Genomic DNA, 15,768 nt, shown 5'->3' with positions numbered 1-15,768 from the left:
CGATCGAAATATCGTTGCGCCTTTCTCGATATCCAAAATCATCGCTCGCAAGTGGAACCGGTTACAACTTTAAACCCCTTCGCCATTGTCCGCGACGCGAGGGTGGAATAATTCGGTAAAGAAATCCCTTGCTACTTTCGACGTCCATTTTCCCACCGTTTCGTGGCACAAAACCGAGACGGACAAGGTCCTCGACAGAATTGCGTCGTGATCGAATCGACATTCAATCCGGATCGAGGGCGTCGCGCTGAGTTTACACTGGATCCGATCCAGCCACGGGATTCGGTTGAAGAGTCGTCCGTACAAATGCGATCGGTTCGCTCGAGGAACGCGTTACGGGTACATCGATAACGAGTGTGTTCCCCCCAGCCCCTCCTGACGCCTGTATACTTACACGCTCCCAGTCCTTGCCGCTCCCCACCCCCTCGATTCCTTTTCTTATCCGGCGTTGTTTCTTCGAGAGACTTTCCCCATTGTTCGACCTCTCGGATGCAATGACGCGTGTGAAAGACGCGAACAACGACGCGCTCGACCCGCTGGTACGCCTCCTGTTTGCACGCTGAAAGGGAATCGTTCGCGGGGAACCAATCGACCGTTTCGCGAGCAATAATTAGACCGTGGATGTGCTTGCCAGATGCAACGTAACGAGAGAAATTTTATTTTCGTACTTTTGGTGCATCTAAAAATTAGAGACGCGGGAACAAGGCGCATATATACGTTGCTTTTTCCAAGAAGGCGTATGTATGCGTTTCTTATCTAGAGAAGACGCATAAATACGTCCCCCTAACAATGTTCGTATAAAACATCGCTCACGTCATTCCCATCGTGAAAGACGTGCGCAGAGGGGACACACGACGGAGAAGGAGAGGATTGGCAGGGAACCTGCTCACAATCTGGTTTGAATGAGATCGAATGGATGTGCTCGTGGGTCATAATTAAGAGCGAGTCATTGACGTAATGCCCGCGCGTCACGTTGCCCTGTTGTTGCGAGCTACTTGCAATTAGCTGCGCGAACAGCCAATTTGCTGGCTGCGTAATAATCTTCGTTTCGGTGGAAGGGAGAGGGAGCTGTTAAATTTTCGCGGAGACATAATTGTTCGTCGAACGAACGGAGATCGATCGTCGAAACGAGCCAGATGTCCTTGCGATTTTCCTTTGGGAATCCTCCTTCTCTCGGTGCCTTACTTTCGGTACTAATCGACTGTCATCGATTGTTTCAGGTTAAAGGAGACGGTTCTCTTCGTGGCGAAGTGGAAAGGATCGTTTTGGAGGACCAAGTGTTCAATCTGAAGAAATCAATTTTAGCGAGAACGAGTCCAAATCCTTTTAAAACTGACGCGAGTCAAGGGTACGGTCTATCTTTCGAACGGCGCATTTCATCTGCAGCGTGAGCTCAGCCACGTGTCTCTAATTTAGAAACTGCACCAGACGTATATATACGGTCTCCAGAGACGGATGGATATATGCGAAAGGTATGTATTTTCGAGGAGTGTTTGAACCCGGTTTTCCTTACGTCCGCCGGGATGATCTTTCTTCAATTAGGATAACGTCTGCCAAACAGTGCTCGTATTTGCGCGCGTCGCGAAACGCGAAAAACTTTAGCGGAGGATAAGGCGTTTCCCTAGCGCACCGTTCGCTCATTTTTGCCGGGCTTCAATCCTTTCAGAGGCTTCGTCGCCGCCGAAAACAAGCGGCGATATATCACCCTAACGCGATTAACCCTCAAATTTTGCCTTAAAGGGATTAGACGGACACGACGGAGCAGGCTTCGGTTGCACGTGCCCCGCGTTTCGGACTGACGACGACACATGGACGACGATGTTGCTTGAAATTCAGTTGCTACAATTTAAATAGTTGCGTATTCTAATTAAGGTCAGATGGAAATACAGGAACACTTGGACACGATGCCTAGAAAGTACAATGTTCCACTGACAGTATACGAACCTCTGTTCGTGAGGATCGGTAACGTAGAACGCACGAAGGGTAAGATAGTTAACTCCACGGATGATGTAGAGCCCCGTGTCGATAAGGCTCGGTAATACAGAACAACCTGTGGGCGAGGTAGATCGCTCTGCTGGTAACCTACCACTCTGCCGATAAATCCTGCGATCAAAGCCAGGACAAACACATATCATCCTGATTATAAACGTTTCAACGAAGAGAATATCCACAACTCTACGCGCTGAGCCCTCCAACTATCCGAGAGCCTTCCAGTAATTGAGAAAAACAACACGACCAGCATCAGTCATCGCGTCACGACTCTGCCAGACGTACTCCGGCCACCGTCGACTAATTCTCAACGCGACGAGTGCACAGCACATCCGCGCTTTCCGCTGGAAACAATTGCACGGTCAAAGGGTTAATGCACCGCGGGCGCGTTGCGTGCCAGCGGCGTAGTCGAGAAGATAACGCTAATAAGGTGTGGAATAGCGGGAAGTAAATTATCACTGGGAATAATGGAAACGCCATTCGCGGAAACGAGTCCACCCCGACAGGGTTCGATCCTCTTCGTCGTTGAGAAATCGTGCTATCAACGTAGCTCTCGGATGTAGATGCGATATAGAGATGACGAAAATGACGTTTCATCTCTGGACGGAACAATTCTCCAACAGCTTCTGGGGAGAGATTACGCGTAATTTGTTGTGATATGGAAGATACTAGGAGTGATCACGGAAAGTTTCGCGATCGGGAGAAGAAAATTCGATCAACAAGCGAGGTGGCGCTGCGTCTCAGGCAGAAGCCATTTCGAGCAGCTGACGAATTGAAGCGGTTGTCAGCGCATCGATTAGCTTCCGAATCTCGTTTGAATAACTGGCCGGGTCGACGTCAGCGATTCGAAACAATAGCCTGCTATACCTGTAACGGAACTGCATCTGTGCGTTGCACATGCACCGGAAACCCGACCAGAAGACGCCTGTTTTGCGATTACACGCTCCAATTCCGATTCTACTCCGTCGACCAGATTCGGAAGGCGGCGCGGGAGAGGGACAAGAAAACGAAGCGACCAGGGCAGGAGAATGCGAGCGGTGTCGTTGGTTCCCTTGTTGAATTCCCCGCGATGTCACTCGACTTCTCGGTAACCGACGACCCTGTAGACTATTAACTCGACGAAATGAGCGATCAGAGCTTGCTTATACCTCCTACGGCTTGGCTTCGAAAACTGACGTTGGGATCAACTCGAACGCCTTATATGATAACGAAAAACATGGAGCGTGTAGAAGCACGCACGGAATCAACAATAGGCCAAAAATAAAAATGGGAAAAATGTCGTAAGGAATTACGAGCGATCGTTAATCGATAACGTAAATCAAACGGGATTCCAGGGAGCGCGACTATTACAAGAATTTTCCAACGTTGAGCGCGACCGGGGATTAGCGAGACGTCCAGTGTCCGATCGCGGGACGGAAGCGGAAATACGAGGAATCCGCGCGAAATTTCCGAAGGAATGCGAAAAATCGCCAGCGCGGCACGCGTGACTTATGATAAGTGCTTCGTCGGGGATATTCCCGAGGGATCATCAATTTCAACGTTCACCCTCGCCTGTCCCGCCTCGCAACCCCTTAACCCCGACCAGGCCGACCTGCTTTTTCTTTAAACATGCCCCCACCCTTTCTTTCCTGGTAATATATCATGCGACGGCGAATGCGTTTTCGCGACGTGCACCCAGGTACAAGCGAACGAGTCGATCATCGGGTGTCCGCGTTTAAATAACGACGCCACGCCAAATGTCGCCGATCTCGCTTGTTAACGTACATATGCGCCATTACGCTCGTCTCCTAATCTCTTGTATCCCCTTCTTAGTTTCTGATTGCTTACGTAACATCGTATATGTACGATTCACCCACGACACGACCGTATATACACGATGTATCGCGTGTACACGGTACGAAATCGTCTACTATCGTTTTCAAAGTCCTCGCGTACATCGTTACAGCCAGGATATAAACTCTTTACGCCGCGGGCAAGTTAGGGGCAATAATTTGAAAAAGACAATGTCGAGTAACAATGTCCAGTTTTACTTCTGGTTTTACACTTTGATTGTTATCGCGGCGCGCCCCCAACGGCGGACCGCTCACGAGGGTGTTTTATTGTTTCCAATGTCTCCCTGTATTTTCTGCGGGGAGTATCTTATCGGCCATCGGCGGGTTCGTTTCGTCTCAAAGCACCTCGCGTAACCGCGGTCTCGAATCTCTCATAAAAATCTCAATTACATCACGCTGCTCGTGCAATCTACGACGATCACGATTTAAAGCCTCTCCCGGTAACCTATCGCGTCCAGCCGATACGACGTTAAAATATACCGTATGAAAACGCAGAAAAAAATACCCGCGATATCCTTCTGCGCGTCCGTAACACGGGATGAGTTTCGGATAACGCGTCCCAGAGGGGGGAATAAAATCCATCGTATCGGGAAGCGCCAAGTTTACGACGATACCTAACCTCCTATCGAATTTTTTCGCTCATTTGTCGTATATATTCACTTAGAAGCGTCGATGCTCGTCAAGCTTCGCCAGAAGGTAATATTTAAATATCAGAGTCTGAGTAACTTTTTTCATTTCTAGGCACGTGCGGTGTGCATTCGAGGTAGTCGTATATAAACGTTGCACTCCAGAGTGTCGATACTCGTAAAATTTCGTCAGAAGATAATATCTGAATATCAGAATCTTAGAGTACTCTTTAATTTCGAGTCATGTGCTATGTACATTCGACGCAGTCGTATATATACGATCTCGCTATGGGTGCTCAAGGAGCTGTTTGAAAACGTAGAAAAAAAAAAAAGCATAATATCCCTCGACGTGTCCGTGTCGCTGGATGAGTTTCGGATAACGCGTCCCAGAGGGTGGAATAAAATGCATCCTATCGGGGCCACGGAGTTTACGAGGCGCCTTCGAGAGAGATACCTAACCTCCTATCGAATTTTGCGCTGATTTCAATCTGAGCGCCGCGAATGTAACGGAGCACAGCAAAAACCAATGAAGATCGAACCGGGACGATAAGTCGCCCGAGCGGTTCGAGGAGCGTTTAAAGTTTCCGCGCTCCTTTTCTTTCACGGTAGTTGGACTCGGTCGTCGTTCCTCTCCACGGGTTTCTCGAACCTCCTAGCGGCCGTGTCGCGTCGAATCGACATTTGAAATATGCTATCGTAAATTAGCTTCCACCCGCGGAGTCGATTTTCTCGCCAGCCGTGCTCGACGAATGGACTCGCGCGCGTTTCTTGGAAACGTAAGATGGAAGAAGATACGGAGCTTCTGGCTCTTCGGAGATATTTATTCATTTATTTATTTAACTGGTGAATTAGGTCAGTATATAGAGATTCTTCTCTGAAAGCGGATATATACGGTGTCTGTAAATAGACGTTCATGTTTGAACGAGAATATATGCGACCTCCGTATATGAACGTCTTCCTCGTACATACACGACTTGCTCTAACGTTCGTACTATTCTCCCACGATCGGATTCTATGCCAGAATAACCTCGATCATTCCAATGTTTTCGTGTTCTCCGTCGAGTCGTCTTTGTTTCCAAACGATCTACTTAAAAATCTCGTAAATTATCGTCCTCCCGTGCCAGATACTTCCCTCCTTGTTAGCTGTAACGCGTCCTCTCCCGGGCAACTTTTCGAGATGCGCAGTTGCCCCGATTGTAGTTCCATCGCAGAAAAATCTCGCGAGATACGCGTCCGCGGTTCGCGAACTTCGTGTTAGCGAATCACCGTCCGGATCAATGCGATAGGGCGGAAGAAGGGTCCCGAGGAGTTGGTCGTCGTCGATCGTCGCTGGAACACGTCGTCGCGGAGACAAGTTTTTATCGGTTGGCCTCGCGTCGCTCGAACTTCGTTGGCCTCCCCGTCGTCTTACGTAGCAGAACTTCATAACCGACAGAGAACGAGCCCGGAAGTTTGCTAACGGGCTGACTCAGACGGTTCTCTCCCCCTTTTCGACGAGAGGAAATTCGCGGTAATACGCAACGATTCTGCTGAGGAGTCGTAAAAATGTCCGCTCGAGATTTCGTCAAACGCCGCTCTCCCAGAAACGAACGCGCTTCCAGGACGAAGGCTCTCGAAGCTTCGTGGCCAAATTAGGAAAATAATTTTATTACTTTCACCGCTTTATTATTCCCACCGATGTCATTCGTTTCTCTAGATTGTAGACAACTCCAGACCGCATATACACGATTGTTGACAATTCCAGGCCGTACATATGCGGCCTTTGCCATATCGTCTCACTGGATATTGCATTACAGGAAAAAAAGAATCGTTCTATACAAATTTCGATAAGAGAGGGCCATTTCAGCGATATACTGTTGCGTCGACCATCAAGCTCGTTTCTTTGTTTCGCGATGACGATAAACCTCGGTTTGACGGGGATCTCGCGACTCCGGTTTCGCCGTGGAGCCATCGATTTAGGTGTTCTTAAACGAACACAGAGCCTGACTAATTATAAAGTTAAATTAAATATTGATATGCAAGGATTCAACTTCCTCCGCGAAATAGGTTGTGTCCCGTGGAATTTTGCACGAGCTTCTCAGACATGCGATCACTGATTACCGCCGCATTTGTAAACAGAGAATATTTAAATGAAGTGACGGGAGCGGAAACTTCCCCGAGTAATTAGAAAGAAAGTTACAGTATAATAACTACTGGAATCCTGTCGCTTCTATAAACATTTATTCAACGCCGAACTGGGACGGAACTTCGGCGGTTAATTTAAATTTTAATACGGTTCGATCGCGTGGACATCAACGCACAAATTTCGTCGGGGGTGAAAAAGACAAACGCGCGAATTTCCATTCGGCGTCGTTTGTCATTCATAGGATTGCCAATGTAAATTAGTTCGGTCGATTGGCAACGATTTTATAGCGAACAAATGGGACGCGAATTCTGTAAGTGACTTAGTTTTAGCTAACTAACTATGAATAGGTCAGTCGTTACCTACGATTACGTATATACGGAGGTATACAAGATTCGCGAATATACGTATATCGCATATATACGAAGGACGATACGTGGATTATTTGTATTAAGAGAAAATGGTAATTAATTTTGAAGATCATGGACCGAGGGCGAAGCAACGAACAGCTGACTCACAATTCGCGGACTCGCTCCAATTTTACTCTTTCCAGGCAGGCGTATTTCTGTAGGAGGTCCTGTTCTACCGAGTTGACTCAGCCAACCTTGGCTGCCTCATCGGCTGAGAAATCTCAGATTAGAACGCCGCGCCTAAAATCGCGGTGCAACGACCAAAATGCACGCGCGGTATCGCGGAGAAGTTTACGTCACGTTTACACGACAGCACCGCCGTCGCCGCGGTGGCGATCGATAAATATGATCGTAGGAGAATGCCATGGCGCAATGGCCGCTTACCCGTGATCGCGACGAGTCCCCAGATGCGAGATTAACGCTTCGGAATCGCTCCTTTTCACGCGATCCACGGACCCGGTGAGCGTTGCGCGACCGCTTAAACGCTACCTCGATCGAAACGTCGATTAATCCGATCACTTTTCCTCTCCTTCGATTACTCAACTTCCCTCCGATCTAATTTCGCGTCGTATTATAATCTGTGGTTCCTCGATGTTTCTCCTAAGTAACTACAGGGAACGTGTATATACACCGGCCTCTGGGAGTGGAGTCTTTTACCAGAGCCGTATATACACGGTCACTGGAAGGAGAGTATGTTACCAGAGGCGTGTACATATACGATCACTGGAAGTATACACCATATACGTCGTATAAAGTGGAGCGATCCACGAAGTTCTTCAGGAAATCTTTGAACACGTTACTTTCCATGACAAACGAAACAATCGACTCGGGAATCCTTGCAAGCTTCCATCCGACTTCCTAAACTAGAATCTGTCGAGAGTCTATTCTCCATCCCATAGCGACGAGACCAACCAAGCAGGACAAGTTCCCTGGTCCCTGGAGCTTCATCCTAACCAAGTCGATTCTTTCGTTGGCAAGACCATAAGCGCGGACAATGGCGTACTCACCGGACTCCGAGACGGATGGACTGCCCGCAGACCTGTCGGAGTTCCTGGAGCTGGCCGTGGAGCTGGTGGAAGAGGCCGTTCCGAGCGAGCACTCGGAGACGCTGCGCCGCTTGGAGAGGAGCGCCGCGGCGGCGGCGGCTGCGGCTGCGGCTGCCCCTGGGCCGCAGGAGGAGCCGGTAGGCGCGCTCGAGCTCAACCCGTGCAACCCGTGGAGCCCATTCAGACCTGTCTGGCTCGTCAGCTGCTCCAGCCGTCGCCTGAGGAACCTTTGCTCGCGGGACAGCTGTTCCTTGTGCACGGCGTGCTTGCGTTCGCGCTCCTCCAGGTTCTGAAACCGAGGGACGAACCCGATTATGCTACGCACAGGACTAGAGGCCGTGGGTGTCTCTGACGATGTTGCATCGTCCCGTGCCGGATCGATACCACTGGGAAAAGGGAATCCTGGCACGGGTCAGGCCAAATGAACCGTGGGATATGTGCTCGACGGATTTACCGTCGCGACGTGGAACCTTTGGCAGACCTACTACTAACGTTAGACATCGTATATACACGATCTCGGTACTCTACAAGGGACGTATATACACGTCCTCTAAAAGTAGCCAAGACGGATATTCAGTACCATAAGTATATTCGTACGCACTGTGTCTATCGAAGGAATTTGCTTAATTTAAATGATAGGTTTGATGTTTCCAAATCGATGTTTCATTAATCCTTTATTTACTGAATTTCTCAAAAATTTTTTTAATCTAGACGCCCGTCTTGATCTTATATCATAGTATAGAGTTGTCAACAATTAAAAACGAACTTCATCGAAATGGCCTTTAAAGTAACAAATAGGTTCCAAATATGTGTTTATTTAAATACTTATAAGTCCCGTCAGTAAATAAAGGGTTAATTAATCCTCCAATTTTCGAACCCTTCGTTCACCTCTCGTTCTCTGAAACCCAGATACCGGGTAATCCATTCGACGCGATGCCACGAACCAAGTATTTCTTAATGCGTTTACGGGGAAATTATACGAGAGGAGATCCGTATTACGAGCGGGCCCGACGTTAACCGCGTTGCGGTCGTTTCGAAGTCGCGCAATTGGCTTGCCTTTTCCTCCGTCTTCGTTTATCGCCCGGCTCGCGGTATTAATTCGACGGGCAGGTTTATAGGTACAAAACTGTTGAAAAATTGCGGAATTACCGGTAAATCGTGGTCGGCTAATCTCTCGGATTACGATGAACTTTCGGGTAATACGCGAAGTCTGACGTGAAATTCGAATAACTCGTGCGCCGCGTTGGAACACACTTTGGGTATGTATAACGGGAGTGCTCGCCATGAATTTCGTTACATTTTCATCCTAAAAGCCCGACGATCTTTCTCGAACAACTTCCCTTTGTAGGTTCGCGAACGAAAACTCGTTGGAAATCGGATCGTTAGGGAAGACGTACGCGTACGTGTTTCAAAAGGAGACTGTCATTATTAGAGACGCATATATGCGCCCCTTTCACTCATCACACGCATACATATGTGACCTCTGAGAACAACAATCCTCCTCTAGACGTATATATGCGTCCTCCAGTCATCAGACGTATATATGCGTCCTCCAGTCATCAGACGTATATATACGTCTGATATTAAAACAGAGGTACCGACCATTCGGGGTTCATACACGATGGAAAAGGGCCTCCAAGAAGGCCAAACACGAACAGTCACCGTTTACACGGTTGGAATTACAAGACTTCCTATTCCACCAAGAAGCGAAGTTGTTTCTTTCCTCGCCACGTAATCGTCGCACACTCCACCCGGCGGGTGCGGTTCTGAATTTATTTTAAACGGAATTAACGTCGACTACCCGCGTCTATCGCGTGCACGGAATACGTATGCTCGCGGTGAAAATCCGATTAAACGTTTCGAGATGGAATCTTTCGTTGGGGTTACAGATGGAGGTGACGGGTGGGAGGAGTCGGTTTAACGGAAACTCCGTGAACCCGAAAGTCTGTTGGATTTCTAATTTTATTTACTCGTCCGATACTCCGCTGCCATTTCAATGGACAACGATTATCGAAGGAATATCTTTCTTCTGTATTTTTATTATTAAAGAAAACCAACGTTCCCTTCGAAGGAATGAAAAATATACACGATAAAGGTTTCGGTGAAATCGTGGGTACTTTTCTCGTGAAATAAAAAAAAAAAAAAAACAACGAAACCCCCCCCCCTTCGTTCCGGGTCGTGCACGAGAATAAAAACAGGGGGAGGGGGGGAGGGGGGAAGGAAGAAACGAAAGAAGCTGGCATGTAAATAAACGCGGTAAGAAGAACGACACGGGGGAGGAAGTGGTTGAAAGAGGGGTAGGTGGAAGCTGTCTGCGATTTATGACACCCTTCCAGAACACTACACAGTAGTCCCCTGTAATCACTTCTTCCATGCGGAAGTGGAGAACGTCTTGGAATAAGAGGGACGGGGTAAAAAGCGAGGCTGGAGGACAGGGAGATGCAAAGATAAGCAATTGCCTGGGATGGTGGCGAAATGAGGGGGGAGAGGGTGCATAGGGGGAGCGATTAGAAAGGAAGGAATTGCCCGTGACGGAAAGGGAACACCAGACAAAGGATGCATACAGCTTGCTAATGAAAAAGGAAGAAAATGCACCACGCATTTTTTATCATGCTTTGTGTGTTGCTTTTTTTGTGGGATAAGAGTCGATTTTCATTCTTCAATTTAAATATTGCAGATTTATTTTTTTTTTTTTCGCGAAAAATATGTTTACTAACGACATACACAGGACGTTAATAATCGAAATTAATCAACAGTTGCCAAGAAATAAGCCGGTGTTCGAGGAAACCTCATAATTCACGGCTCTCTTATCTTTTAAGAGGATCACGCATTCTTAAAAACGTGACACTTTGGAGAGACAGATTAGAGCGAAATGAAATGGAACGCACGAATATTAACACTTATTATGCTCTTAACCTTCTTCTCGCGGATTAGCTGAAGCGATACGGTCTCTGGAAACAGTCATTGACCATGGGCGTATATACACGACCTTCAAAGTATGGAATCATTCGTAGAAGACGAATGTATATACGGCCACTGGAAACAGCCAGCGTATATATGCGGTTTCTGCAAGCGGAGTCACATTCGAGAGACGTATATCGTCCACTTTCAACCGTAATATTCTCAGCTCCCAGATACCTTCGAAAACACACCGGGTGGTATTAGCAACGGAAGCACCCAAGTGGGCCAAACTCATCCGTTCGCAACTTAACAAAAACAAACGTATTACGCTTGCTCGGTAGCTTTTAATCCCCACACCGGAGATAGAGCTAGATTAGCGAAGTTGCAATGGACCATTTTGACTAACCCAACGCTCCCAGCGTTACCTTTCCACCATCCAATCTCGTGCCACCATGGATGTACCTTGGACATCTCGCTAGCCGCGCGCGCGCGCGCGTTCCTCTCGTATCCCGTATACCGTCGAACGGTGACACGATAAACACAGAAATTTAACGTGTCGCAGCTGCGCGACCGATTCGTATTCCGCGAGCCACGCAGCGGACGGTACGTCGTATCGGGCTTTATTGGCCAGTGGGACATATACGTACGTTCCGCCTCCCGTCGAGCAGGATGCGACCGTACGTGGAATACAAACTCGCATTATTCGATACGGGAATACACGCGGCGGTATAATAAATTTTATTTACATTATTCAACCGCCAGTGCGTTGCACCGTAAACGGGAGTAACATAATTGCAGGAAGCACTCTCGCAGGGGATGCATTATCATTCAGCTTCCACGTAAGTCGATGGCTACGTAAGTAGGTGGCTGGACTTGGGCTATCTGTGACAGAGCTTGCTGGACACAGGATGCATTCTAGAACACCTTTTTGTTTATTACGTTTGTTGTAGCGATTAAGAGTGCTAATAACCTTGGGTGAATATTTTTAGGTGGTCCTGGTGCTTCGAACGGTCTCGGTCCTCCGCTTCCACGTGTCACCAGCTGACTGCTACTACTCCGAAGATACTAATCCCGAATAAAGAACCTTTTCCATTCTCAGGTGTTCCTGATCCCCAGAAGATTCTGCTACCTCTCCAGAGAACTCACGGCCCTGCAACCTTTGCTCCCACACTCAGCAAACGATTCCTTTCCAAAGTGAATAAAGATAAAACGAAGCTAACGTAGGGTTAAGAGAACGTTGATATCCCCTGCTCGAGGCCTATCGAGGCATCGTCCGTTCGAGACGTTTGCAAATAATCTGTCCGGGGCGAGTCGGGCGATATATTCGCCGGATCGGGGCAGCCGGCGATGACTCTGCCGCTGGACTGCGGATAAACGGAATGCCGCCGCAGGTCGGAGGTAACCCCACGCAGAAACGGAATATTCATTACTCGATGCATCGCTCGCGGCTGATCACGAACCCAGCCGCTTTCGTGGGCGTCCGTTTCTGGGTTATGCAGCCTGGTGCAATATGCATGTGCGTGTCCCCGTCGATGCAGCGTGCAGAGCAAGGGGCATGGGGCGCGCATGACGCACACGTGCGACAATGCGTGTCGGCGACGACCCTTTCGAACAATACTGCTCGCTTCTGCAATCTTCTTCTTCTTCTGGAAGACTTGATACGCATCCTCTTAAAGTGGCGTCACATTCGAAAGACGTATATACGCTACCTCTGAAAGTATATTCGCGTTCGAAAGACGTATATGTGCGACCCGTCAAGTACTCCACGCTCCCTTCTACTTAGAGGGGAACCACCTGCTTCTTCATCCGCACAAAAACTGACTAAATCCCTCTGTTAGCCTGACCAGACTAGAAAACCCACTTCTCGAATCACCAAACTCGGCGTGGAGTAGCCCCGAAAATACCATTTCCGGTTAGCGAGCCAACTCCTCGGACGATCCCCGCGACGCCCGAAGAATCCATGGTAGTCGAACGTGCCAGGACGGTACACTGAAATGGAGTAAGAGGACTCGATAAAAATGCCTCGGAGCGCGTCACAGGAAATCAGGGTGGTTCGACCCCGCCGTAACGTTCCCTCGATCTTCCCTCGGCAGCTCCCTTTAGTCAATGGGATCGATCGAAACGACCGCGCCGGGACGGAATGAAATTAACAACGCGGACGTGGACCAACAATCCATGAAACGTGGAACAAGAGCGCGAGTGCTTTCTTCCTTAGCGGAAATGGATCGCGGAGGAAGCGTGCGTCTGCTCGATTTAAAGAAGTAATTTTGCCACGATGAAATCAGGATGGATCTACGGGGATCGGGGTTGGGGGTGAGGGGTGGGGGGGGGGGGGGGGGGAAATACTTTTTCAACGAGATGGCATAAATTCTTCCCAGAGGATTCGTTTCGGTTGGACCCCCGTTCCTGTGGGGGGATATTTAATGGTCGCGCAACGGGCGCTTAGCGACAATTGTGTTTAATTGCCGGGAAAATGCAGCCCCCCTTCTTCGTTTCCCTCTTCTAGACGCGTTTATCAAGGTCAGGCCTGCGTCAAAGGTTAGATAACTCGGGAAGAGGAGTCCTTGGGCCCGTGACGCTTGCTTAATTTTCTGTGGCAGATTGCACGACCGTGAAATGGATAACCTCTTCAGGGCTGAACGGTCGATTCGTTTCATGATACGTCGTGGCTTTTGTGTGTGACTCTACATTCAGAACTCATATATATATATATATATGTACGTCTTTCGAATGTGAATATAGTTTCAGAGGCCGTACATATACGTTTTTCGTCTATGACACTACGTTCAGACCGCATATATACGATTGCTGACAATCGAAAGCGTATATGTACGTCGCAATTATCAAAATCATCACCCATTATCTCAACAAATACAGGTTACCCGCACGGGCAAGGTCGTCCGCTCCCAGGCAGATTCCATTGCCCCGAGCCGCTAGCGGACTCTGTGTCTCGCAGGAACCGACCGCTCGGCTGATTTATCGCGGGGGCGATTGAATTCTCGTGCCACGGTGTCGCTGCTTCTCTTCCGAACGCAATTTCCACGCGATTTTATTGCTCATGCAGCGTCTTTATGGCGATTCGGGCGGCGCGGAGAAACGCTGACTCGGAGTTGACCGCCTCTGAATACATTCTGGGGCGAGTTTTAATCACTCGGGGCAGACGCTGTTCGTCTTGCGACGGATGCAATAATCGGACTTGTAGTTTGCGGCGACGGGCATCCTTTTTGGTACCTTTAAGATACGAAATTGATACTCTCCATTCTGTGAGAGATATTTCTTACGATTGTAGATGTAGGAAAAATAATGCTCGGTGATTCAAACCCACGATTCGTGGATTGTAGAATTCATGGATTCCACGATCTATGGACTTGTAGATTCGTGGATTCCATGATTCGTATACGACACTTCATTCTTCTGCACAAAATCCGCGATACTATGCAATCTTTTGTGTTTATTACGAAGCAAGTTGAGCTATATTTCGTAAATTGCCGTCGTCCCCGAAACCGTAGAGATGTTCCGAAAGCACGCGAAACGCCGCGTCCCGGTTCGCATAGAGTCGTTTCTAAAGCGGAAGTCGTGCCATTGTCGTGTTCCTTAACGCGATCGCAGCCTGTTGCTGTCCTTCTTCGGCAGACAGCGACGTGCCACGCTTAATACCATAACGCGTCGATGCATTAAAACGGGATGCTGTATCGTACGCGAATGGCGGTTTTGCTCCAACGACGACGTCGGGGAAAAAAAAAAAGGAGCAAAAGGATCGAACGGAAAGGGGGATGGAAAATGACTGGCGAGGCCAGCGGAAAATAAAATGCGGAGACGAGAAAAATAAAGGCGCGGAGGAAAGGCGTGACTCGAAGGATGAAAATGGAAGTTGGAAAACGTGAAAACAGAGGGCGGTTAGAGGGGCTGGAGGATTTTCTAGGACAAAAGAATATTGCGCTAAATAAAAGAACGGAAGTCATACGGGAAGGAAGATAAGGGGAAACGAATCGCGGAAAGATAAATAGTAGGAGATGAAAGAGGGTCGAGGGTGGAAAAGGTGTTAAGGTACGGCGAGGTAGATAGGGTGAGGTTTAATCTTTTCTCGCGTGGAAAATAATAAAGAAGAGCAAGAGTGCGGAGATGACGCGTTACCAGCCGTGGAACTGTGAAAAAATAATGATTGAAAGTAATCTACTCCGAACTCCACATTCGGTACATTCATATTTCAACCCCTCGAAGGATTCATCTTATATTTTTAAATTGATTACTCGGTGCTCCAAATTTTTAATAACCACACTCGAATACCCAACAAATATCCAAACACTGACCTACTCGAGTACTTCCAACTCGAAACTTTAAAATATTAATTATCTCATTCGAGGCTTGCTATCCTCCAATTATAATCCGGCGGTGCATCTCGGCCGCGCGGTTCCGGGTTAAAGCTCGCCGCTGAGGGAGCAGCGAAAGAGTCAAAAGAAGGCGATCTGAAAAGCAGCGGGAGGCCAAGCGGGAGACAAAAGCAAAGAAACGTCGGGCCCCTCTTGGAAGAGGCCACTCGTAGGTCGACGGAGAGCTAGGCTAAGGTGTCGCGGCACACAGAGAGTGGCGACGGACAATGGATGCGTAGTTAGTAAATTACAGGCTGGCTGGCACAATAGCGTGCAAAGGTCTACGTGCGTGTACGGTTGGTGGACGCGTATACGTGTTTGCCTATGGTCTCCGCTGCACGGTTTGCAGAGAGCGACGTGCAGCAGCGCGTATCCACCGTTCGTTCATGCATGCGGAGTCCGCGTGGGAGATTCCCCGTATATATCAATCCGATCTGCAGGTACCCTGTACATTACGTGCCTGCATTAGATA

At 48.5% G+C, this 15,768-nt stretch overlaps 1 protein-coding gene across 6 annotated transcripts in view; it reads right to left on the bottom strand.

Annotated features, from left to right (window-relative positions):
* The window catches only part of LOC128890892 (max dimerization protein 1-like), a 173,714-nt gene that overhangs the window by 55,352 nt on the left and 102,594 nt on the right, over window positions 1-15,768 (bottom strand). For all 6 annotated transcript variants that reach the window (XM_054149873.1, XM_054149881.1, XM_054149889.1 and 3 more), the window contains exon 6: window positions 7,987-8,314. In XM_054149873.1, the coding sequence (XP_054005848.1) occupies window positions 7,987-8,314 (328 nt within the window). The remainder of the gene's footprint in view (window positions 1-7,986; window positions 8,315-15,768) is intronic.

The sequence above is a fragment of the Hylaeus anthracinus genome, unplaced genomic scaffold (assembly GCF_026225885.1).
Source record: "Hylaeus anthracinus isolate JK02 unplaced genomic scaffold, UHH_iyHylAnth1.0_haploid 0, whole genome shotgun sequence".
Classification (NCBI taxonomy): Eukaryota; Metazoa; Arthropoda; class Insecta; order Hymenoptera; family Colletidae; genus Hylaeus; species Hylaeus anthracinus.
This window is presented reverse-complemented; position numbering and strand designations above follow the sequence as displayed.